At 39.9% G+C, this 26,577-nt stretch overlaps 1 protein-coding gene across 3 annotated transcripts in view; it reads right to left on the bottom strand.

Moving 5' to 3' along the window:
• Positions 1 to 26,577, bottom strand: part of NME7 (NME/NM23 family member 7) — a 91,824-nt gene that overhangs the window by 45,856 nt on the left and 19,391 nt on the right. For all 3 annotated transcript variants that reach the window (XM_032679698.1, XM_032679699.1, XM_032679700.1), the window contains 5 exons: positions 24,738 to 24,904; positions 19,613 to 19,723; positions 16,063 to 16,113; positions 13,410 to 13,617; positions 9,984 to 10,089 (listed from right to left, as the gene is read on the bottom strand). In XM_032679698.1, the coding sequence (XP_032535589.1) occupies positions 9,984 to 10,089; positions 13,410 to 13,617; positions 16,063 to 16,113; positions 19,613 to 19,723; positions 24,738 to 24,904 (643 nt within the window). The remainder of the gene's footprint in view (positions 1 to 9,983; positions 10,090 to 13,409; positions 13,618 to 16,062; positions 16,114 to 19,612; positions 19,724 to 24,737; positions 24,905 to 26,577) is intronic.

The following is a 26,577-nucleotide window of genomic DNA, read 5'->3' as shown; positions in this document are numbered from 1 at the left end:
ATATCCAAATTACTTCACTAAAGGAAAATTCTGGTTTCCTAGCAGCAAAGAACTTTGACAAAGGCACTGATATTCAAGTGAATTAGGCTATCTGGCTCTGTCTTACCTTCCTTTACAGAAAACATACTTAGAGAATGCAGAGATCAGTAAAGCTTATTTTCCTTCAAAAAAGACATGTTGGTCGATATCCATCATATCATCACTGAGTGATTTAAATGAAATTATAGAGTTCTGATTCATCAGTTTCCTTGATATGAAAGAAGTTTCATTAGCCCGAAATTCTCTGGTCCACTGTTAGAATTGACTTTTCTCTAACCCTTTAAGAGTGAAAATCCCAAAATGCAGTAATAAACACTAATTTCTAATGTGTTTTTTAATACCATCATCCCCGCAGAGAGATAAGTTTCATCAACATAAACACCATTAATACAAGTCTGCTAAACACAAATGGGAAACACTCTCCAGTTGGAGGATATTTATAAGCTTCAGCAAGGACTGGTTGTGCCATTTGATCTGTTTGTTTCTCTGAAGTATATCTCAGTATATCTCCTCCTCTTCCTTCCTGTCTCAAACTGTCAGAAAGGATTTCCAGACTCAGTTCATCTCCCCCTCTACCTTAACCAGTTCAAATACATTTTTCATACTTCAAAAAAATAAATGTCACTTTTCCACCAGCTACTGAAATCCAAAGTTAGTCTAAGTTGGGAATCCAATGCCAAGCTGCTAAAACTTTATGCAGGAAATAACCAAGAAACAACATCGGCTTAGCTTCAAAAACAAACACCCCAGGCAAGGAATATCCATCATTGCAACTACAGTGAAGAATTCAAAACACAGATGGAAGCGGAGGGACTACTGTTCTCATGGAAGTTAGAATTTTTTTCTAAAAAATGGTGATAGAGTGGTAAAGTAGGTTGCTTTAATGTTAATCACTTTTTTCCTAGCTTCTCAAAAGAGAAGAAAACCCAGCCAACCTAAAAAACCCCAGCACCACTAGACACCACCAAATGCTTCACCACCCTATATATAATTTATTCAAGGAAAACACAAGAAACAAACTGCATGTAATTTTGCATAAATACATCTTCTGCCTGGACAAATCTGTCTGCAAAAGAATGCCAGCATCTGAAAGCACAGGGCTTTACTAGATAGTTTTCACGTGACTGCAGCACTAAGATTGCCATGTTGTGCATGACCCAGAGGTCACATCTCAAACAATCCACTGTACTTTGAAGTATCTGCAAAGACTTGTATTCATCCTACAACTTTTTTTCCACTTTGAGATTCTGTCTTCAAATAGTTCCTTACAGACTTCTAATTGTTAGGTGCATCAAGGCTATTGCTGATACCTCTTGGTACTCAACCTTGTAGAAAAGATCCAAAGTTCCACCTACATCGAGGTGAACTCCACAGTATCTGCACTTCACCTTTTTATTACAAATACTTGTCACAAAGAGAACATATGCTTTCAGATTACTTATGAGAAAATTGCATTCCTCGTTTTTTCTCAAGCATGAGAAGACAGCTTTCTGAAAACCTTGTTCTAATTCTAGGTTTGTTGAAAATAAAAATAATGAATTAGTCAAACTTATGCCTAAAAAGGTAAAAAAAAGAAACAATTTCCAGAGTTTGTTTATAATTTTTAAAAATCTTATCTAATGAATACAAACTGTCTTGATAAAAAAACATGAAATAGATACATAGTCCTGAGAATGACAACAGATTTGCACCTCCACTATCCCATCCTCTTTTTCTTTTCCAGCTTATTTAATTTCCTTAGCACATACATGTAACTATACTTAGCATAATAGTGAGGTGAATTGGACATTATATCATAGTGATGCTTTCTCTCTTTCAAAGAGCAACAAGTATGTCACGTGTCAGGAACAGTTCTCAGTTGTTTGCAGTCAGACACATAATCCACTACAATGCTGGATTCCCACTCTCTACAAATACTTCTCACTCACTCTCTTGAGATCCTACATAAATAAACCTTGTTTCTCTATGTGCTTGAGACTGAACTAGTCCTTGATATTCTTTTTGCCAAAGTTAGGTTTGTCTTTGGAGCAACAAACTACTCTCTCAATTGGAATTTTTCTGGCTTTACATAAATAAGAAATATGATTCTTATGGTTACCTGTCATGCAGCATTTTGTTAATCAATGTAAAGTTCTACAAGCTTCTAAAGCTGTCTACTCACTACTAAGATAGAAGACGTCTGTAAGATTTATCATCCACTCAGTATAGGTCTAAAACCATGTTTCTACAGAATATCTTTTCCACTTGGAAAGAAATAATTCCTGTTCATTTTGCTTTCTATAAGACTTAAATTTTAGTTGAAGAATACTGTGGAAGATGTCACTGTATTTTTTTTTAATTACATAAGAGGAACAAGGATTTAACTTTAAAAAAAAAGTTAGAACAAAATCTCAAACTTAACACCTACTAGGAGAACAAGCCTGTCTGGGTAATCAGTCTCATGCCTAAGAGCTCTCAAGACCATAGAAGCTCCCTTGCCTCTAGGCAGACCCTTCAGTTTGCATCAGGCTCAATGAAGTCTTGACTAGCAGTTTTGCTTTTCAAGTTCATGGCACAGTTCTAGCCCCAAATTTGTTTTAGGCAAAACTCTAATGTTAGGAGAACCCATGTTGCAGCCTGAGAGTGCAGAATAGCACAGCAGGATTTCACCTCTCAAGCTCTGTGCTGCAGCCTACGTTCAAAATGTGAACTATAACACGCTTCTTTAGCCTGATCATCACTATTTTCAAATTTTTCCACTGTTCATTTTTCAAAAGAAGTAACTAAAGGCCACATCAAAGAAACTTTAAACCAGTCATGAAATACCAAATTCTAATTCCTACAGCAAACATGACTAAACTGTTACATTAAAGCTAATCCCACCCAGTGATCTATAAGATGCTATTTCTGCTCACAAAAGAGTCAAGTCATAACTGTCCTCAGGGCATTAAACTGATATTTAATCATTTTGGTGAATTTACAGTTTTGGCCTCTGAGCACTACTGTTAATACCTCTAGATCCAGTAACATGAGGGGAATTACAAAAAGAGAATATCTAAGTGATTGCAACTATGATTTTGTATCTGAAGTATCAGAAGCACAAGAAGCAAGAGGATTACAGAACACAGATCCACACTAAAAATTTCAAAATATTAAATAACTTAGCCACACAACCCTAGAGCTTCACTTACTTGACTGAAAATTGGTCTCCAGAGAAGAGAAGACTAAAAGAAAAGTGTGACAGATGCCAAACGCGTCAAACCATGACATATCTCCCTTGTTAGAACAAGTGTGCACAGAGTAGCATCAGGTTGCTTTTGCATTCCAGCTCCCAATAAAGAGGAACTAGACTGCTCTTGCAAATCCTCTTTAGAGTTAAAATACAACCGTCTCACTGCTGCCAGCCAGGGAAGCACTTCATCTCCACTGGGAGGAGCCGCCAGAGAATGAGCTAAAGCTGTTTAGGTCAGAGCTCTGGGATACACTGCCTTCCATGGCCTTCCCAGCCATTTTCCCATCTCTGATCCTCCACAGAAGACATTATGCTGACACCAGATTGACAAAATAGCTACTGCCTTACTTCTTTAAGAGATATGTATGATGTACATTCCTAGAGGGCCAGTGATGCCATATAAGGAGCGGCTGAGGTCACTTGGTCTGTTCAGCCTGGAGGAGACTGAGGGGACACCTCGTCGTAGTCTACAAGTTCCTCATGAGCAGAAGAGGAGGGTCAGATACTGATCTCTTCTCTGTGATGACCTGTGACAGGACCCATGGGAATGGCCTGAAGTTGTGTCAGGGGCGGTTTAGGCTGGATATTAGAAAACGGTTCTTCACCCAGAGGGTGGTTGTGCACTGCAACAGGCTCCCCAGGGAAGTGGTCACAGCACCAAGCCTGACAGAGTTAACAAAGTGTTTGGATGATACTCTCAGGCAGATGGTGTAACTCTTGGGGATGGTCCCATGCAGGGCTGAGTTGGACTCAATGATCCTTGTGGGTCCCTTCCAACTCAGCGTATTCTGTGATTCTGTGATTCTGTGATACCATTCCTCCAGCATTACCAGCACCCTTGACAGCTGAAGTAAAACTTCACATAACTCCCCTGACACCCTTTATCAGGCCTCAGGGTTCCCTGCAGCCTGGCAGACTATTTGGACACTCTTGCTTACAGGACTTCTCTAGTGGGTGGTTGCTGCACCAGGTCCTGCGGGTGGTGGGGCTGCACTGCTGTGGCTGCCTGGGAACGGTTGTTCCCGTATGCCTGTCAGGAGAGGGTCAGCAAGGCCAGAGATAAAACCAATACTGATTTTCCACTACTTTGTCACTGGATAGGAACCCTATAAACCCCCTATGGCAATCAAGGTCAATTCCTAAGGACTCTGTCCAAGAATTAACCAGCATAAACTAGGAATTACATCCAGCCTTTTGACAGCAAGGTAAGCTCACCGAAAAGCATCCTAGTTTACAGCTCTTTTTCAAGCAAACCATCTTCTGGGATAGAAAAACAGAAGATTTCTCCTTCTAAGAATTAGTTATGCAATAGACCCTGGAGAAAAAACAAACCCTGGGAAAAAGAACCAGAAAGCAAAACTCAAATAATTAATTCCGTCATATGTTTCTGCAGAAATAAAGACTAAAGCTCTGCATAAACTCCAGTGCGTAAGTGAAACTTCAAGTAATTGTAAATATGTAATGAGCAGCTTATATTCATGGTAATTAGATAGTGAAGTTCAAAGACTCAGCAGTGCATAGGAAATGGTAAAAAGGTTTATTTTTAGAAACTCAATACTGAAAATTTGTAGAGCACAAATCAAAATTCCAATGCATAAGAAGCTCTGCTGCTTTGATCCACATAAATTCTTCTCTATGCCTCTGGCTCTGCCAAACCACCTTTTCACACTGGCCACACAGGATTTCCTTTCCTCTCCACCTACTGTGTTTCCATGTACCTCCTTCCTACCAAAACAGCAGGGTGGACAGCCACAGCTAGATGGGGTAAGCAAGTAGTTCATTTTTAAGACCAGGCAGTCTCCTGCATGCAATTTTGCCAAAAGGGCAGTTCATTAGTTGCTATAGCACCTACTTCAACTGAGATACAGGAAGACACAGGAGATGTTGCTGCTACAACCAGAACGTCTTGAGTATCACTGAACACAGTTGCTAACAGATATTAAAAGGGAGATGAGGAGGACTCCCAAAAACTGTCTTAAAGGTAGCACACAGCTCTCTACTCTGTTGGGATTCTTCCAACTGTGACAATAAAAAATGCTTTGTAAGATGAACATGTGCACCAAGAGATGCCACTCAGTGATATTTCTGTTGTTATTCACAAAAATAAACTGAAGAATAATATGAGAAACACTAAGAAAGACAGAAGAGGACAGGCTAAGAAAGCTAAATTCTCTCCCCTGCAACACTCCTGGCCCATTGGGCTGATGCTGGAAAGTTCCTGCAGCCCTTGTGAAGAATGATCCATCTCACTTAAAACTGCACACTGGAATTGGTCCAACTGCAATATGAATCCACACCAGTGCTCTCAGCCAAAGACAGAAGCCATTGCTCAGCCAGTGTCTCTACCCCTTCCTAAGACCAACTCTTCATCAGAAGTGAGACTTCTGCAAAATTTTACAAGACCTCCTCAGTCTCATAATCTCTTTAAGAGGTGCAGTGCCTGTGGGTTTTGAAACATACAAAGTAATATTGGAGAAAACAAGCTGGGACAAGTGGTCTTAGTACAGTTAAAACATGGCCAGTCCTTGAATTCCATCACTTTTGATGTTAACTTAAAATTACGTGTTGGTTTTGGCTGGAGTAGAGTTAATTTTCTTCACAGCTACTATGGGGCTGTATTTTGGATTCACGCTGGAGACAGCACTGATAACACAGGAATGTTTTATGTTATTGCTGAGCAGCTCTTACACACAGTGGAGGCCTTTTCTTCCTCTCACACCATCCCACCAGTGACTGGGCTGGGGGTGCAAAACAAGTTGTGATGGGACACAGGTGGGACAGCTGACCCCAACCAACCACAGGGATATTCCATACATTATGGAGTCACGCTCAGCATATAAAGCCAGAGGAATAAGATGGAACAGTGTGGGGGGGACATTCGGAATTGTGGCATCTTTCCAAGTAACCTGGAGGTGGCTGAACACTTGCCTACCAATGGAAGCAATGAACGAATTCCTTGGTTTGCTTTGCTTATTAAACTGTCTTTATCTCAACCTACAATTTTTCCCACTTTTACGCTTCCAAGTCTCTCCCCCATCCCACTGGGAGAGAATGAGTGAGCGGTTGTGTGGGGCTTAGTTGCCAGATGGGTTTAAACCACAACAGTTCTTTTTGGCACCCAAGGTGGGGCTCACAGGGTTTGTGATAGTGCCACGTTTGATTGAAATGTCCTGGATTGAGTTTATAGCTGTTATTGCTGTTCAGCTATTAATCGTGAGGCTCCTGTGCTTCCATGGGGCTTGTCTGCCTGAGTCTAGTGCTGATGAGTGGTGGCTTTTTGCTTTCCCTGCTGGCTGTAGAGCTGTGCTGCCGATCACCTTACTCTGCTGATCCTGGGAGCATTTGGATAAATGGCATTGGTGATGCACCTGGGCTGGCAGGTGGCCAGGACATCGCTGCTGTTTCTGTGCTGCTGTGCTGGACAGGCTGGAACTCCAGTATGAACTTGAGTCAAAGGGATTGTGACCTGTGGATGAGCCCACATGGGAGCAGGACACCTCAAAGCATCTGTGGTCATGGATAAGCCTATGCCAGAGTAGGTACATCTACATGCCTCCATGGCCATGGTTCTGTCTGTGCTGCAGCAGTAAGTATACTCTGAAGGGATTGTAGCTCAAGGATAAATCCACGCTGGAGAAGGTACACCTTGAAGCATGAGTCATTCTAGAGCACCTCAAAAGCATGTGGCCATGGATAAGCCCACGACATAGCAGTACACCCCTGGAGGGACTGCAGCCACAGGTAAGGCCATGTTGGAGCAGGTTTAGTTCTGAAGGGACTGTGCCTGTGGGTAAGGCCATGCTGGAGCAGGTACATCTCTGAAAACATTGTGGCCTGCAGCTAATGCCACGCTGGAACAGGTGCACCTCAAAGCAACCATGACTGTGGATAAGCCTGTGGATAAGCAGCGGGCAGTCCCCTGGAGACACTGCAGCACATAGATAAGGCTCCACTTGGAACAGGTACAACCCTAGGGGCTGCAGTCTGTGGATAAGTCCAAGCAGGGTTAAGGGGAGGAACTAACTGCAGTGTTAAACTCTTCAGTCTGATCCAAATGGAACAGTAGTGAAGATTGTAATGGATAAACCTTTAAATTGTAAGTTGTGATGTGAGTTGCATGTTATAGGAATTACTGTAGCAGGAACCACCTAAATCAATGAAGGACAAGTCTTAGATGAAGCAGTGCAAGTGTAGCAGGGATCTGACCTGAGCTGGCTTTAGTGCTCAGTAACTCCACACAAAACATCCTATCCTGTCCTGAGTGACCACCGTAACAGATGGAGCCCAAAGTCATGGACTAAATGAACTCAATAGGCCTTTTGTGGACCTTTTGCAAACATTTCACAAGGGTGGTCCACAAATTAAGGGAAGCATATCTGCATATAGGATTAAAGGATGGGAAGGGGGAGATGGTTAGTGAGGATGTATTGGATAGTGTGGGGTCTGAGCATGAGGTAAATGGTATGGAATGAGTCGTGGAGAATGTACTGGTTTAGGGTGGGATAGAGGTAATTTTGTTCACAGTAGCTGGTATGGAGCTGTGTTTTGGATTTGTGCTGAAGACAGTGCTGATAATTCAGGGATACTTATGTTATTGCTGAGTAGCTCTTACAAGGTCTTTTCTATCTCTCACACCACCCCACCAGCGAGTGGGTTGGGGGTGAAAAGAGGCTGGGAAAGGACACAGATGAGACAACTGACCACACAGATGTTCCAGACCATATGATGTCATGCTCAGCAATAAAACCGGTGGAAAGAAGAAGGAAGTGGGAAACGTTCAGAGTAATGGCATTTGTCTTCCCAAGTCACCATTACATGTGATGGATTCCAGCTCTCCTCAGGATGGCTGAACACTTGCACATGAGAAGTGGTGAATTAATTCTTCGTTTTGCTTTGTTTGTGTGCATGGCTTTTGCTTTTCTTATTAAATTGTCTTTATCTCGAGCCACAGGTGTTCTCACCCTTACTCTTCTGATTCTCTCCCCCATTCCACTGGGGAAAGTGAGCGAGTGGCTGTGTGGGGCTTAGTTGCCAGCTGGGGCTAAACCACAACAGATTCATAAAAAGCTTTGCTGACTTAGAAAATTCAGTTTTGATTTCTTAATTCTCTTCAAGGTAGTTGTCAAAGCTGCATGGAGGGAGAACGCTCAGATAACACACACTTTCTCTTTCAAATTTCAGTTCTGTTTGGCAGCTGTCATCTGCCTTTCCAGCCCTCTGTGCTGTGAGAAAATGAAGTATATAGTGGATATATAAGGGCCTAAGCTGAACCTTAGGCCAGTCTTTCTAGAGCTCACACTACAAAGCTGGGTGTGCACACAGATTTTTTGTTTATCCATTCTCTCTCTCTCAGCTCCTACAGACACTCATCTCCCAGAGGCGAGTACAAACAGGGTCAGAATTTGTCTTTTGGTGACTCAGAAAAATTCAGGGAAATTTAAGAAAAAGGAAAGAGAGTAATAGACAGGGCACTATGAAATCTGCAGAAACAAAGAAGATTAAAAACAGGAAGAGACAACCTGAGCTCACTAAGATAGAGTCTGAGCCTCTATATGTAATAGAAATTATATCAAGTAGAGAAAAGAGCAGTCCAAGCCATCTGTATATTCATCCTGCCACATAAAAATTTGTCCTCTGCAAACAGGTAGCTAGGTAAAGTCATAGTCCCAACTGCTGCCCATATTTCTGTAAAAGGAACATCACTCTGTCTTTGCTGCATGGCAGACTTATCAGCAGCAGATACCATGCAAGGCCTGGAAAAGATAACAGGGATATTATCAGCAGCAACTGCGAGACTCTTTCTTGTGAAAGCCTTTTCATTTTTTTCAGCAAGCTCTCCAGACATCCCACATGAGGTGTGAAAGGCCTGGAAACTGCTCCAGCCACTTCTGCTGTTTCCATTTCAGCTATCCACAGAAAAGTGATTGAAATGCTGCAGTGTGCTGCGCATCTTACTAAGAAAAAACTCAGCGCTCTCACATGGCAATATTTATTCTGCATTCAAAAATACTGTTTCAGTGCCAGAGCCAAAACATTTTACTGCACTCACTGCTCCTACATCTAAGTCCAGGACACACAAGTGAGATTATTTTTCCATGGTAACTGTAGGGCATTAAACATTTCCAATACTCATATGGCAAACTCAAAGGACATTCTCTGGCACAGAAAGCATCACAGAGTCCACCAAACGCTTTAGGTCTTTGGTTAATTTTCACTAACAAGCCTTTTCTACTTTCCATCCCCGCTGCATTCAGCAGAACAAGATTCATAAGAGCACAAATCTCCCTTTGTGAGTAGTTTTAATCTAATGTGTTACTGCATGAGTGGAAGGCCCTGCAATATAGCCAGTGTCCTGCTTTCATTCTGTTGTAAGGATGCTAACCTCCAGCAGGTGACTGTGGTGGGCAGACAGGAGCAAGGACAAGGTAAGTTGTCACAATAAGAGTCATCAAATCTCATGTATGCTTTTAGCCTTCTTTTTTCACCTCTCCCTTCTTATTCTGAAATTAACAAGTATCCACATGGAAAGCACATAACACACTCACTCTTCATGGAACTGAACCACAGAAACACTAAATGTGTACGAAGGACAATGTATCTGCATGGTTTTGTAAGTACTATGAAATATACTCTGTGCTCTGGCAGTCTCATTCTCCCAAAAAATGGGCGTAGGAGTGATCATGGATACAATGAAGCACACACTGCTTTCCCCTCTGCTATCTGCATTGCTTACCTTCATTAAGAGCATGAGGCTTAATAATGCAACAAGTACAGTTTTTGAATGTTGCACTGCTCACTGGTCCACGACCCCCACTGGAGGGAAAGAACAACTCCAGCTCCTGAAAACAAGTGTAATTGAATACATTTTAGATTGATCTAGCTGCATGTATCAGCTTTCATCACAAGTAACAAGAGGTGAAGTATCCATAAGTACAGAAGATAAATCTTAAGTACAGGTATTATTTTTTTTTTGCTACAAATACTTCTTCCCTATACTATTACTCAAATGTATCTTTTCATCTTTGGCACCATTGCCACAATCATAAAAACGTGACCGGAATATTTTTTGCAATGTCTTCTCTTGCACTTCTGCAATGAAATCTGTTTACACTCAGAGCATTCAAAATGCTGCTGCCACAATCATTTGGTGGAGGTGTTCCCAGATTTCCAGATTTTCTCTCTTTCCTCACTATCTTCCCAAGTACAGTCCCATACACACATATTTTGTCTTCTCTTGTTTTCAAACCATCTTTTCCACTATATAAGCAAAAATACAACTATTATCCATTTCTCAGTACATTTTCTTTTCATATACAAAACTGACCTCCTTCCCATTTATTTACATTTTCCCCCTTTCCTCTTAAACAATTAAACTTTGTCTAAAATTGCCGACTCATTCCTCATGCCTTATTGACCTTATATTTTTTTTTTTTTGAATCTTACTGAATTGAAGCTGATGAACTCAATTGCTTTGATTTCTGGGATAAAACAAAAGAACCTTTTGCCTCTGATCACTTCTTTTCTTCCCACCATCACTATTTGATTATCATACAGCTTTGGGCCTTAGACCATACTAGGGGGAGCTTGACAGTCAGGTTTCTTTCCTCAGTGATATTTTTTCACTGTTCACTGTCAGCTTCACACTTTTTCCATACCATTTATTCCCATATGTTACACAATCTGCAAATTAACAAATCTGCAAAACACAGATTCCATTTCAGACCTATCGGTCAAATTCAGTACGAGAATTGATAAATTTCTATTTAAGGGAAAAAAATTACATCCAGGAAAAACTACTACCAAATCTATGTGATTTTTTCCTTTATAACAGTAGCAATGCTAAAGGCCATTTCCTGGAAAAGTCTCATTTAATTTATTAGCTCAATTCAAATGGAATAGACTTACCTATCTCCTAGTCTTTAGCTCACAGCACTTCGACAATTTCTGTAATCCTTACTCAAACAATTATACAATTCAAACTAATGGATCTTTCCATAGAAGGAAAAATGGCTTTTGTTTTTCTGCTAGCAAATAATCCACATTTTGAGTAGGCACATCTGAGACAAAAGGGTTCATTGCCTACATTCTTATACTGATAAAATGCTGCATGTTTCAAAGACCTTGTCCCACTCCGTTAACTTCTGTTTACTCTAAAAGTAGCAGCCAGGAAAAGGCAGCAAAATATGTATACTATTCAACACTTAGTTTTATCCATAAAAATACATAAAAGAAAATTAACTTAATAATGCTGAAGGACTGGCATAATGAAAAGTCAAACTATAACAATGTAGAGCCTTAAAAAATAAAATTCTTTTCCTTTCCCTTTATTCCTGATTTAAAGAACTTACAAAATTTGGCCTGCAGAGAGACAGCAGCTTAGAGTGTATCAGAGACATACTTTCACTTGTCACTTAGCCCCCAAAAGAACAATGCAGCCTTCCAGTTTAACTGTTCAGCTTATAATACATTCATTAAATGTCTTTGGGACTTCAGTTTTCTGTCAGAAGAGTTCATTTAGGTCCCTTTATCTTATATTCCTTTCTTTTCAGAAAAGCTTCTGCAAGGCACAGTCAACTAGTTTCCATAGCAACTGCTATACAGCCATATAATGCTGGGCCTACTAAATTAAAATAGGTACAAGGGCATTAAATTCACAATTTTGGTTGATTTATTGAAGATCGGTATCAGCAACACCACAAAGATGCACATACCTACAGAGGTTCAGTAAAATAATTCCAGTGCCATAAAAATGCTGCAGATGAACAGGGCCTTCCAGACAGCATTTCAAAAATAATGAAATGTGAAAAGAACAACAAACTTAAACCAAAGAACATACTTATGCTCCTAACCAAGATTTTATGCTAATAGATGCTCTTTCCTACACTCTCGGTTCAGAAGCTGGCACAGTTGTCATGGCAGTACACAAGAACAAAGAGAAACTATCACCCTTATATTTGAACACATCTAACTATTTAATCAGAACTTCAAAGACTTTTCTGACTATAATTCTCCTTCATCAGAAAAGATCAATTTTATCTGAACTCTTTTTGACTGTGTAACATCTTCATCAAGTCTGCCACAAGAGAAAGTACCTCAGGTCCAGCATATGATTTCTTGCCAAAACCAGAGGCACTGCAAGAAGATCCAGCAGCTCAGGCACAGTGCAGATCAGCAAGATGAGTCCCTGACCAGCAGAAAACTGCCCATGCTTTGCAGTCAGCCTGCTACACCACACAGCCTAATGTCAGTCACAAGAGGAGTCTGACCAACCCTGCCCTCACCACCGGGATATGATCTCTGTGTACATTTTCTTGTATACACTGCGTGGCAGCTTTTTTTAGGTATTCTGAGGCAGATCTCTCTCCAGCTACACTACTGCAGCTGTTCCAAGTTAAACAGAGGAAAGACTAGGATGAAGGAAGCAAAAACTGCTATCTTTTCCCCATTGGTTGACAGCTAAAACACCACAGCAACATACCAATCAACCATGAGACAAACTTTATTCTTGCCATCACTTATCAGCATGTCTGTCCCACAGCAATGCACACAAATAATCTCCTTAATTCTACAGAAACGCTGGCAATACCTATCACCCAGTTCCAGGGCTTTTTCTTAGCACTAAGGAAAGACACTGCAAACAAAGCAAAACAGAACCAAACTCCTCAAAGTCATGTTCAATATATTACCTCTCAAAGCACAAAGCCCTACAAAGTGGCCTGTTTTCATATTTTTTCATTCTGAACAGTAACAGCAAAGTAGGTTGCAGACAGAGGACTAGTGAGGACTGTGGAGGAGAACAGATAAGCGAAACACAGGAGGGCACAAAAGGATTTAATTGTTTAATCCCTTCCTTTTTATGACCAACAGTGGTAGGCTCTAGGTAGACTACGCAGACTGTGCAATTAACTCATTGTTTGTGATGTACAGAAGACATTAAAAATGACCAGGCATGCCCTCCTGATCAAAGTGCCCAAGGTTCCCCTTTGTGACAGAGATAAATAAGATTTCTCTTTTCAGACAGTTTATTTTTCCATGCTAGCAAGGAAGAATATGGAAACTAGTTCCGAACTAAAGTGTGGAAAAAAAATGAGATTCCTGACCCAATTGTTAAAAGACAAAGTTAAAAAATAAACTTCAGTCAAGAAAGTCAAAAACTTACTTTAGCAGCTGAAGCAACTGAATCTGGGCCATGAGCTGCATTTCTTAGGCCACCATGTCCAAAGTTCTCTCTGATGCTGTCCAGTGTATCACTTTCAGTCGCTGCAGGGTTTGCTGGCCCCACTATTGCTTTCCACTTACTAACTGCATCATCTCCTAAGATCTCCATAGCAAGAACGGGACCACTCGTTATGAACTGGAGAAGCTCACTGCAAAATGGAAACAGCACATGGTGATCCATGCTACAAATCAAAACCAACAAAAACATGATCCAGTGGAGATGCTTGGATCACAACTTTGCAAGGCCTTGACCAACCTGATCTAACTTTGAAGTTGACTCTTCTTCGAGGAGGAGGTTAGACTAGGTCATGTGCAGACATTCCCTTATTATGGTTATAGAAAAAGAACCAGATAACATAAACCCACTCAAGCTACTTTGTAGAATGTTAGATTTCAAAAGAATTTGTAAAGGATCAGTGCTGGTGTCCTAGCAACAGTGAAAGAGAGACCCTGCTAACCACTTGTCTGACAGGAATGATTCCTAAGCGTGTCTCCTCTGCACAGCAGGATTTCAAGGCTCTCGCACGTGACCTGTGTAGGTACCCCACTGATAAAACGTCAACACTGCTTTTGAGACAGATTTCTCCACTGTCCTATGGACCTCTCCCATGGATTTTGCCCAGTCAAAGTCCACAGCAGGAGAAAAGGGAAAGACTTGTAAAGTTTGTGTGGAAGAGAGGACTTAATCACAAAGTGAGTTTTTACATCCTGGCATAAGCAGAAATCAACTGATTTTAATGGGATGAATCCAAGGAGAAGAAATTGTCAGAAGCAGCCTGCCTCCTCTCCTGACCACCTCACTCACATAGAAAACAACCACTCAAAACTGCTAAACCAAACATTCTATTTAAAAACTAAACAAAGTGTCACAACTGTAATTCTATGTCTTTAAAAAACATGAATACCAACAAGCCTATCTTTTCACTGTGTAGTCTGGAGAGAATCAACAAAGGAGAACATTGAGTCAATGCTTTTTGCACTACTTTGTTAAAAAAATAGAGCTTTACACAATTATAATTGTGGATGAGTATGCTTTTCCAACCATCTTCTGCCTAATGATCATTTATGTAGTGATCACTGGGCAAAAAGAGAAGAGAAATACTACAAGTTCTTTGCCAAAGAAATGATATTAAAACTATGAAAAGTTACATACAGAAACTACACAGCAGAAAGCTATTGGAACTCAGGTTCTGTTGGTCAGAGACTGCTTGTTTAGGACACAGTTAAATAGCTTACACTTACATACACACAAGAAAAAAGCAATTTCGACAACATTGCTTACTGTGCAGACTAATCCTTGTATATTAAATGTATTTTTAAAATTAAATTCTTTAATATGAAAACCATAATTTTCCAAACAAGTAGAATTATTATTTTTCCCTATTATTCACTAGACTTACATTGAGTAGTGAACTTGCAAACTAAATCTGAATTTAAAGGCAAGTAAAACAAAATTAAAGATAAATGAGTTGTAGATTTCACATTTCACTGCCTTGAAGATTCTTGTTTCTATTTGATTTGTAATGGTTTGGAACAATTTATTTCTAATTTAGAGAGAAATCCTATACAGAAGATGCAGCCAATAGGACTGTACAACGGGAGACAGGCACATCACAGTGAACAAAGGCTTCAGTTCCTCAGACGATTGCCATTAATGCAGATAGACATCTGGGAAATAACACTGCAGGCAAAATTCCTGCTTATTTATCAACATATTCAAGCAGGCTTACTCAGCAAAGAAAAGGCAATTCTAAATCATCTGTCCTCTGACCTCCAACATGGTCAGACATAGCCTGAGGCCATGTCTCTGTGAAGGGCTTGAGTTTGGACCCACAATAAATCAGCTGCTGTTGCAGGAGAGCTGCTGCTGACCCTAATTCTCAAGCATTTCATGACAGTACTGAAACCAGGTCTTTTGACCAAGTCAGTGCAAACCCAGGCATCAACATGGCTGAAAAACACAAAGTACCCTCTTCCTAGAAGAGGCAGACTGCCAAATCCAGAGGGAGGAAAAGAAAGCTGGCACTTTTAGGGAAAGAAAAATGTCAAAAGCTCTGGGTCATAAGCATTAATCTGGTCAGTTATGGAAAGACTAAAGTCTTTCATGCTAGGTGGAGCAGTCCAGCATCATGGAATTATGACATTTTGCCCAGAGGTAGCAGTACAATTAGAACTGCCCCATGCACTATCCTTCCAGTCACTTATGACTTGGGGTACTTGCTACTAAGTTGATTCTTACAGCTTAAATGTTCCCCCTAATTCTCATTATCTGCAAGCCCCACCCTGATCCTGAAGATGCTCCTTCCCTTGGCTTTGAAGTTTTGCCTTGCTAGGAGCATTTTCACTTCTGAGAGACAAAAGACATTCCCCTGGTATCATCAGGCTGCAAAGAGTGTGGGTTAAAACCCTGAATAGCCGAAATAAGGATCTGTCCCTGGAGGAAGATGAAAAGGATGCATACTTTGCAAAGGGCTCCACTCAACTAAGACAAGCTCTGATTTTCCCAGGGTCCTGTGGTAACAAATATAGTACATGAATCCTGTGCATTCAATAAATAAGCTTAATACATGTCAAGCTGAAATCGATATACCTACTGATAAAAAGGTTTTGCTCGATGGTCTACGTAGAAATCAGCTGCTTCTTTTCTGGAAAAGTAAAAAGACATAGATGTAGCTATATACACACACATATATATACATAAAATACCCCCTGAAAACCACAAACTATCATTCATCAGAATGTTTCTACAGGTGATGTATTCCTAAGCTGGACAGCTTGTTGGGTGTTCATGCCCAATAACAGAAACTACATTTGATTTTCTGTCATATTTTGTGTGGCTACAGGTATAGCTGGTGACTCCCTGTGCTCCTGCTCTGGGAAGGAAGTAATTACTGAAGCCCATTCCAGGGTCACTGATAGTCTCCACATTCTCAGGCTGAGAAACAATGCAGCAGAGTCACCTTCTTGCCAAGCCATTTGCTGTTTTTTATATCTTTCATCTGTAGAAGGAATATTGGTTAATGAAGTTTGACTTTAAAGCAAAACCAAACAATTTATCTGCTTCACTGGAACATTTCCTTATCAAGGCTAAGTTTTTATTACATTGGTGCACAACAAAATATTGCATAACCTGGTTTCTATACAGTATCCTCAAACCTTAAAAGTCCCATAGGCAGCTCAATGCCCTCCAGATCAAAACTTGATTTCTCCCACATTTTCACACTTAAAAACTCAATTTGGTCTTGCACATCCCCTCAGTGACTACACGCTGCTTTCTTCCAAAGCAATGGGGTTTCTGCAGTGAGAGGTCTCCTCACATTGCCAGGCAAATAAAGGCATAGGAAGCAAAACAATTACCCCTTTCAGACAGGGTGGTGGCCCTTTCCAAGCTCTGCATTGCCAAAGCCACACTACCCAACTATACACGTTTTGGGGACCACCACAGTACTTACCACCATCCATCCTCTGATGGGCATACTGCTTTGTGGCTTTTCACCCCACCACCCCCTGCAACCAGCCAACCTACTCTTTTCTCTGTCTTTTTCCCCAGTTGCTTCTCATGTTTAACTCTTGCTTACTAAATCGCTTTTTCTGCATGGCAACAGCTAGAAAAATCCGCGGAGGTTTTCAGCTCTAAACCTGCTATTTTGAAACTTCAAAATTCCAGTTCAGAACACAGGCTCAGTCATGGTTTGCTCCAAATCCTGGTGTGTGCCACTTTCTGAAGCTGGAACTTGTGGAGAAGGACAAGCTCTTCAGGAGGACTGACAAGTGACAGGAAGCAATATTGCTGGCCTCTACTCTGCGTACAAAGTTCATAAGCAAAGCAGTGCTGTAGGGGACTAAAAGATTCCAAACTGTAAAATTGTTTTTACCTACAGAAACAGTCTTCTAATTTTTTCTGGTCACTCTGAGCACCTCCCTTTACTGAATGAAACTGCCTGCATATTTTTCAAATAACAGATTCCAAGTATGAACAAAGGCATGGTTCTGTCATCTGAAATGGAACTTTTGACATCTCTCTCCCCTTTACAGTCCAGACTTGCACCAAATATTGTCAGAGCAAACAAACAACATCAAGAGGGACCTAAGAAGAATTTAATTTTCCTAACATTTATCAATGCTTGAACAGTTGCATCTTTCTCCAGCTTTTTTTATTAAAATGATCTGACTAATTCCTGGTTTGTTGCTTTCAGTTCAGTGTAAGTATGAGCCACTAAAAATCCAGAAGATTTTAATTAAACATATAGTGGATATGCTTTCCTTCCATTTCCTAACTAAGGCAGAAACAGGATGTAAAAATTAGGCTAGACACAGGAACTCTTGCAATCTCAAGCTTCAAACCTACACTCTGCTAAAGTTTTGCCTACAATTCACTATTTCACCAGAAAGTCCTCTTCTGAAACTAATTCACCCAATAATTTTGGAAAGCAAATATGAAAAGCGTATGCAAAGAGATTAAATGTTATAATTTCTGAATGCAAAGAAGTATTTGAGGGATATATTTCTGAAGCAAATTGAGCTCTACTACTCGGTTAAATTCAACTGAAATAAATATTAAAGTGCAGTTGTGCTGTGTAACTTAGATCCTTTTCAATTTCATTATTAGTTCTATGTTTTTAAGGAATGGAAAACAGTGTTCACATGGTTATAATAGACTGAACTGACATATGATTAAACGAAGAGACTAGAGAAACAAGTGCCTGCCCACACTTTCATATCTTGGCTACAACTTTTACAGAAGGTACGAATCTACTTAACAGTGATTGACAGACAAATGTTGTTAATAATGCCTTTAAAGAAAGCAGTAGTTGATAATGCTGATTTAAACAATAATGCCTGCAGAAATCTAAGGGTAGGACGCTTTGGCAAAGCCATAGTTCTATCATTTTAAAATGGCACAGTCCCAAGAAAGAGAGTATGCAAAGAAACCACAAAATACTCAAGGCATTATTTAAATACATTCAGTATCACAGCACAATCTTGTGCTTATTAATAATTATTTTCAATTATACAAGACAACCAGAAATGTTTATATAGAAATAGGCAATAAAAGTTCATGTCTCAGTTTCTTCCCTTCAGTATGAGTCAATTCTAATGCATGTGACTTGGCGCAACAGTTCAACTTCCCAGACAGGCACTGAAATAAAGCACCATACAAAACAACTCATCAGATCAAATCTTTCAGATTGCAGGAGAGGAAGATAAAAAAAAGCTGGTTTGAGAGACACTGTGAATTGTAAATCAACACTAGAAACTTGGTTGAACTCGTGAATTGGAATTATTTCATGGAAGATCTGGGACCGGTATCATCAAACATTGCAGCAGGTGAATGCAGAGATGAGGAAGAAGTCATATAGTTGTTTTATCAGTATTTCATAATGCCAAAAAGGTTTTGAGGTATAGGAAATTTGTTCCTGACCTCACAGCTAAACCATAAGAACACATAATATGGTATTATGTAAGACAGATAGCTTTTCTTTTCAAAAACATATTGTATATGCAAAGCAATAATGGAGAAATAGTGCAGTAACTTTGGGAAAGTCTCCTAAGGTAAAATGATCATGTTCTCTTTCCTCTGCAGCATGCCTTCTTTTAAATCTTTTGGCTCAATGAGGCAAGTGGAGAACAGCGAAGGCTAGGAGGATTACGAAGATGCACAAGTAAAATCTGTCCAACTCTGCAACATCATCAGAAGATCACTTGCTTTGCCTAGGACTTCCAGTCATAAACAAGCATGAATCTGAGAGCACAAATTAAGACAACAGATTTACTGAGAGCAAGCAAACCACATACTTTAAGGACAACACTGCTGTAATCAGCAACACAGTCTGTATGAGGAAGCCATGAGGTGAAGACATACAGACATGCCAGTAGTAAACGCCGCCAAATTGCTAAAGATATGGTAGCCACCTTGGATTCATATAGAGACATTACATACTTCACTTGCACAGCACTTTTTGATACTTAGCTTAAATCTCTACATATTCTCAGAAATCTACAGGATTATGAAACTGATGAGTCTTACCTCTGTTACTCACTGGAATAAATTTGATGTGTGGAACAACACAGAATAGCTTTAGAGAACATTCTTAACTGCAAAAATACTTAGATACAATAGAGCTAACCTTAAAAAATCCTTACCTTGAAAGCAGCATCATTTTGGCTTTAGTTATTGTCAATCCTGAATTAATAATGATATCAATTAATTCTCCAATCTTGTGCATTGCATCAGGTTTAATCAAAGCCAGTGTTCTGGTGGAAAAAAAAGAAAAGTAGAGAGATACAGCCAACACTACTTTCCTTAGAGCATTTGGTGTGCATGTTGGGTTTATATTCAGACAAAAAAACCATCACATCAAAGCAAAAAATTCTGTCACAGTCACATATCCTAGTCCCAGTGTCTCATCAATTTCCATGCTGTTCTTGAATGCCTGTGTAACGCATTATTCTGATAAGAATGAGCTTTGTGCATTATAATTTCCTTGGCTTTCTGGTCCAAGCCAGCTCACAGTGTTCCACCAGCAGTCATTATTTACTGACTTCTCCCTTCGCTGTCAAAGCAATCACTTTGACCACTTCTTCCTTAGCTAATGGATATCTCTACAGCTCCTCACTCACAGCTCTGGGTTAGAACACAACGGATCTGTTAATCCCTCCCTGCTCAGCTTCCTTTCTATCTAACATTAATCATTATACACATTAAATTCAAGCTGTTAAAATTCCCTGTTTAAAAATATTACTTCATGATGGGCCTCTTCCATAAAACTCAAAGTTAAATTATTTTCTTTTTATTATTATTTTTTAAATACGTGTAGTGCTCAGCGAGAAGAAGATTGTACTTGGTACAGTACAAAAACTCCATGGCATACAAAGTGCATGCCAAATAGCTGACACTGTTAATAGGCACAATAAAAGGATGGCAGAGGAGGTATCACATCTCTTATACTAACTGACAGCTATATTCTAAGGGACATCAATTTAAAAATCTCTACACTCTCCCCCACATCTTTGTTTTAGAGTACATCCTGTCTTATGGGTAATTATCTTTTTATACTGTACATCCCCAAGGCCAGGACTGTTTTATTAGTGCGCTTTGCATAGCACCTAGTACACCATCAGCACTAAACGTATTATTAATCAAAAATAACAAGCACAAAGAGAAGGTCTGTAAAATTGCATTTTCTATTTGCATTCATCTTGTGGTGAGTCAGCTTCAAATGTGCTCAGCTTACAAACCAACATATTTATTCAACCCTGTATCACAGAAACTCCACATCTCTGACAATCCTAAAGAGCACTTTCCATCTTTTACACTGTTTTGAATAAAGAAGGCTACCCAAGAGGCAATTTTTTATTGCAGTGCTTCCTTAAATGGAAGACAAGTTATTGAAAATTATTTTTTTCCTATTTTATATACCAGCATAGCATGGAAAGCAGCCTTTGCTGAGGATATAGGAAGTGGGGATGAACTTCCACTACATTTACTCTGAACCTTAAGTGACCCCAGATTGACAGATGCTTTGGCAAGAGACAGACTATTTCACAACAAATGCAAAGCAAGGGAGGTGTTAGGATTAGGAAACGTAACGCGGAAGATTTGAATGTATTCGACATTTCATCTGAAACTAAGGGAGAAACCTAGATGACCTTCAGAGCTCAGAAACAAACAGATTTCCTTAAGCATCATGAAGTTCATATACACAGATCACCTTAGGCTCAGGTCCATTGGGAAGTATGACACGAAAAGACAGACTAAGGATGTGGCCAGGAACTGCATGAAAGTAGACAACCAAGACTATGCCTCAGTACACTGCAGTGCAAACTAAAGCTGGTTTAGTCTTATCTTCAGATCAGCAAAGTCTGGCCTCTCACCAACATTCAACAGTTTGCCAGTACAATCCATGCAGCCTACAGCCTGTCCCCCTCTTCCCCAAAGAAGTTCCACCTCATTTTGTGATATTATTTATCATATGACAAGGTGTGCCAAGTGATTGAGGACCATGAGGAGCAGCAGCTGCCTGCTTGACCGATGACACAAACCTGCATCCTGGTATAAGTTGTTCTCTACACTGTCATTTCCCACAAACAATAAGGATCTAACCACTGGAATGAGATCTCCAGTGCCGTTTGCATTTCCTTGAGGAACACTTTTTTGAGTCTGTGTTATTACACAGGCTATTTGAGATAGACTGCTAATGCTAGAAATAAATTGCCCTTTACTTTTCTACTTTCAACCTTCATAGTAATACTGTAATTCCTACAAATACATAAAGATATACTGCATTATGAAGCAATTTACCTAGAACACATTAATACAAACTGCAATGAGCAACTCTTATAATATCTTTTCTCTAACACTAATATATAAACGTTAACATGTCAGTGTGAGCTTCTCAGACGTATGCAGGGTACAAACAGTATAGCTCAGAATGCTGAAGACTGTTTCTGAGATTGGATTTTGATTCATGTGCCCTATTTTTAGTTTTAATTAGGAATATGTTTATGGTGGTTTGACAGGATGCAGTCCGCAAAGTGGATTTTGAAACAGTTTTGTGTTTAGGAACAAAGGAGAAAATGAAAATTAAGTTATTTTGCTTACATTTTCAGAGCGACTGCAAGACAGTACTGCAATGAGTACTGAAACAACAGAAGATGAGAACTGATCAAAGGAACAATGCACAGAGCACGCTGTGACTATGCTTTTGAGATCTACTTATTTCTAATAATAGGACTGCTGCACGTACAGTGGCTTATGTCTTGTAGAGGAAGAAACACTGATTATGTCAATGACTAGAAGCCTAAGAATAACCTATCCCAATCAAAACAGAATACAAGTATTTCTGGTTGACACACAAGGTTTCCAACACCATTTTCAAAACCAGTGATACCGACTCTAAGTATAGTCTACTTAGACAGGACACACTAGGCAGACAAACGTTCACCTCAGGTTACAACCACCCAGGATCACAAGTGAAATGCTACAGAAACAGAAATCGCTGTCCCATGCTAGTGATTCCTTCTGTGGCACACTGTAAGCAAGTCCATGCTCATTCAACCATTTTAGTCATTGTTTGTGATGGTTTCCTTATGATATACTGGCAAGAAAAGAAGCTATAGAAACTGAAACTCCATAAAACTGTCTTAATAATTCTTGCCTAATTCTAGGAAAGGTCTGTGCAAATCTAGCCTTTTTCTACATATCTCTTTTGTACCTCATGTACCTAGGGTCACACCCATTTGCTTTACTGACAAAAATAAAGGTCCCTAATTCAAAACAGTCTTTTTTTTTAAATATACATTCCTCAGTCTCCCTCAAAGGCCTCTATCTGCATACATATTCAGTGACCAAAGAACGTGTTTCCAAAGTTGAACTAAACTGCCAAAGTCCTGTACAGCACAAAGGCAAGAAAAATACAAGGAAATATTCTGCCTCATACAACAACCTTAAAATTATTAATAGAACTCCAACTACAGATTATTTTAGGCATTATCAAGCCCTGCAGAAATCTTATTATCTCTATTAACTAATAACTGCTGTAAAACCTGCTAGGAACAGGCCAAAAAGACAAATAACTCATATGCAACTGTTTTGCCTAAGGAAACTCTTTTAATATGACCCTGTTTGTTCAGTGAAAGCTTCTGGGAAGAAATTGGATTTTGACAATCCCTTGCCTGTGTAAGGCACCTTTCACTATGTTCCTCTGGGCTATTCTGAATATGCAACTGCACTTGCATATCTATGTTATCTTTCAGTCGACATTCCTAAAATGTTTTCCAAACAGCTGACATGTCATAAATGCTCTTTCTTCCTTTTGTAGAGCAGTACAAAAATTCGCCCCCTCCCAAGACCACTTCATTTGACACAACTACAGTGCTGCCCTGTAGTCAGCAACGTCTCCTACAAGAATAAATGCCATTTTATCATAAGCTGCCTTTTCTTGGTATAACTGCATGAGCTCTGCATCAGCAGCAGGGCTTATGTTAGCTTAGACAGAGCAGAAAATACACATTAATATAAAGATATGATCTACCCAAGGCTCCACTGAGGAACAACAAAAGTAGTCATATATACAAAATCCATCCCCTGGTGTTCTCTACCTCCTTTGCTACTCTCACTCTGCCCAACCTCAGCTTGGAGAAAAAGTACTAGAACTCTTTCTGGAAAGAGATTAGGCAGGAATTCTCACAGCAGTATTTTTGTGCAGTTAAGACAAAGATGTGTGTTAAAACTTGAAACTCTTCCTCTATGTCTGGTTATGTACAACTCCCCAAAAAGAGTTCAAAATAAGCCCAGTTAGCGGGAGGGAACAAGTAGGTGAATAGGGCTCACTGGAATATCATACCTAAGAAAACGTTCTGTGTTCTTTTGAAAAAAAAGCTGGGGTAAATTATCAAATTTTTTTAATTTCCAGATTCAGATATTACCTGCACTGTCAATAAACCAGATTTAAATTTCTTGTAAATTAATCTTAGTGTCATTTTATTAAGTCCCTCCTGATATTTTTGGTTTTGGATGGGCTCTTAACATCTTTTCCAAAGCAAATCTTTAAACCAAAAATATGTGATGAGTCTTATCTTCACCCACTATAAACAAACTTTGTCTTAACAAAGAAGCCTACAGTTTTTAACAACATTCTCACTCTAAACTTTCTGTCCTCATGCACACAGAGTTTGAGAGATGTTGAAAAAAAATATCAGAAAAAGTCCTCCATAGTGGGGAAAAACAGAGAATGTGAGTGGTCTCCAGTGTTTTCATTTGCTACTGCTCACACAGATCAGACTGGTAAGGTTCTGTGCTTCTACACAGATCCCAGAGAGAGAGGTGGCAGCTTCACAAGGTTCAGGCCTTTGAATTCCAGCACACATCAGAATTACCACATTAATTCTGCCCCAAGAGAATCCACAAATCACAAGAATTCTACTGCTGCCTGCCCTGGGGGAGTAACAAAGCTGAACAGGACCACTCTTTTCCTCCTTGACCCCCTCTTCTCTCCCAAGAGACCTAGAGGAGCCAGCAGTTGACAACATGGAGAAGCTGGCCCTGAAGATAACACTCAGGTAACTGTGGGAGTCATAGGTTTGCCCACAAGCAGGGACCACTTTGCTTCTCTCCAGTTCTCAGTATGTCAGATCACTCTGAACCGCATGCAAACTTGTAGCTACATTTTCTCCCCACTCTTAGCACAGAAAACTTACCTCATTTCTAGCAAACAACTACTTTGAAACCCCAACCACAAACGGAGATTTCAAAATCTTCCCTTCTTACCTCTCTTTGCGGCTCCCAAGCTTGCGAGATGTATATGGATTCCCATAGTCCACTATGGAGAGATGACGGGAAAAAACAGTAATTTTGCTTCCCACGTATAAATCCTCGAGGTGTAAGCTCTCATACTGGGTGCGCTTCAGAAAGGTGCGACGGTTCTTCATATCGTACTGCAGGAAAAAGAATATTAAAATCTACCACAGCAACATATTTAGGAAACTCAACTGTTACCTTCAGAAATTTCCACAGTACTGCAGGACTGAATCTGATCACTGACTTGATTTAATTCCTAACCCTTTGAACTTACAGGTATACCAAGAAAACTTAGAAGATGAAACCACAATTACAAATGTATTCCATTTAAATAGTCTCAGGTTCACAGCTATCTTCGAATTTGCTTCTGTTCTAATTCAAGTTGCAATAAAAGGTCCAGATGCCTCGTGGATGCCTCTGCCCAGTCTCACTGGGAGTTCCCTCAGCAGATCCACGCTGTTTCACAGACCGATGGCTTGTACCACAATGATCAAGATACACCCTGGCAGGTCTCCTCTTCAGGGCATCGCTCCAGTGATACCATGCTCTATTTGACTGCGTAGGACTCAGAATTAGGGACGCGTAGATGATTGCAACACTTGGCTGAGATGTTCTCACTGCCTAGAGCTGCAAGCTCAAAAGCCTGTCAAGACCACTCAGCTTTATATATCATCATTCCAAGCAAGAAGCCAGACGTTAACATGTAGTTTTCTGGGTGGGCTGGCAAAGTACAAAAGGCAACCTGCTGAACTGTTTCTTCACCGCAGGTAGATATTACAGATGCCTTCAGTTTCCAGGGGAAGTGGAATCCAATGAAAAGAAGAGTTTTGTCCTCCTCAGGCTAAACTTCCCCTTCTGTCTCGAGTTACATGTACTGTACTCCACTGCAACGATACATCAACTAGGATTGCATTAAAAGCAAGCATATCATTCCCAAAAATTTTAGAGGGAAAGAAAAAATTTAAGAGCAAAGTTACATACTCCATGTTCTGAAGTGTGTAAATATAGTTCTCTTCTGTTAGAAGGGTAGAAAAAAAAAAGTTTTTTCAGAATAGTCAAAACTTTGCAGATCAGAGAATATAAATTATTTTGATACTTACTCCTGCTGAGGGCATGATTATCAGGAAGAATCCTTCCCTACTGAAATGTCTTTAGCTCCTCATACATGCTCCTACTAAGTGTTCACTATTCAAGTGCAGCAGGGAATGAAATGACAACATGCTTAAAGAAAAATATCACTTGAATTCAGCTACTTGTTTTCTCCTGGACTTTGGCAGGAACAGTATTAACTGTCTTGGCCACATGCAAATTCTTCAGTATCTTGACTAAAAATCTGAACACTTTCTTGGTTATTTCAGTAGTGGTTCCTAGAAAAGCACCTTGTACTGTCTCTCTCTTCTCAAGAAGTAAAGGAGAGGATCTACCTGCGTTAAAGAATTCTTCTTTAGAGTGGAATTCTGGATCTCTTTAAAAGATCTTTTTATAAAGTGAATGATAAGCCACAGCAGAAGAAATACAAGACTGTTTGCACTGTTCCCCTGCTGCCCATGTACATGTAGAAGTAAATTACTCAAAACAAAATAGTTCTCTGCTAAGAATCTGTCCTTTTTTAAAGATTTCTTCTCTCTTTTTAGGAAATCTTTTGTAGCAAGAAAAGTTATTCAGGTTTTCAGAATTCACCATGAGAGTTATAAACTATGGAAACTCAGAGAATGGGGCACCTCTGTCAAGAGATCCCAGTTTGACTGTAAGCTCAGGATTTCATGTAACAAATGCCTTCAACAGCTCTGCTCCACCTTCAGCTGACGTG

The sequence above is a fragment of the Chiroxiphia lanceolata genome, chromosome 2, assembly GCF_009829145.1.
Source record: "Chiroxiphia lanceolata isolate bChiLan1 chromosome 2, bChiLan1.pri, whole genome shotgun sequence".
In the NCBI taxonomy this organism is placed as follows: Eukaryota; Metazoa; Chordata; class Aves; order Passeriformes; family Pipridae; genus Chiroxiphia; species Chiroxiphia lanceolata.
Note: the sequence above shows the minus strand (reverse complement) of the source record. Positions and strands in the feature narration are given on the sequence as shown.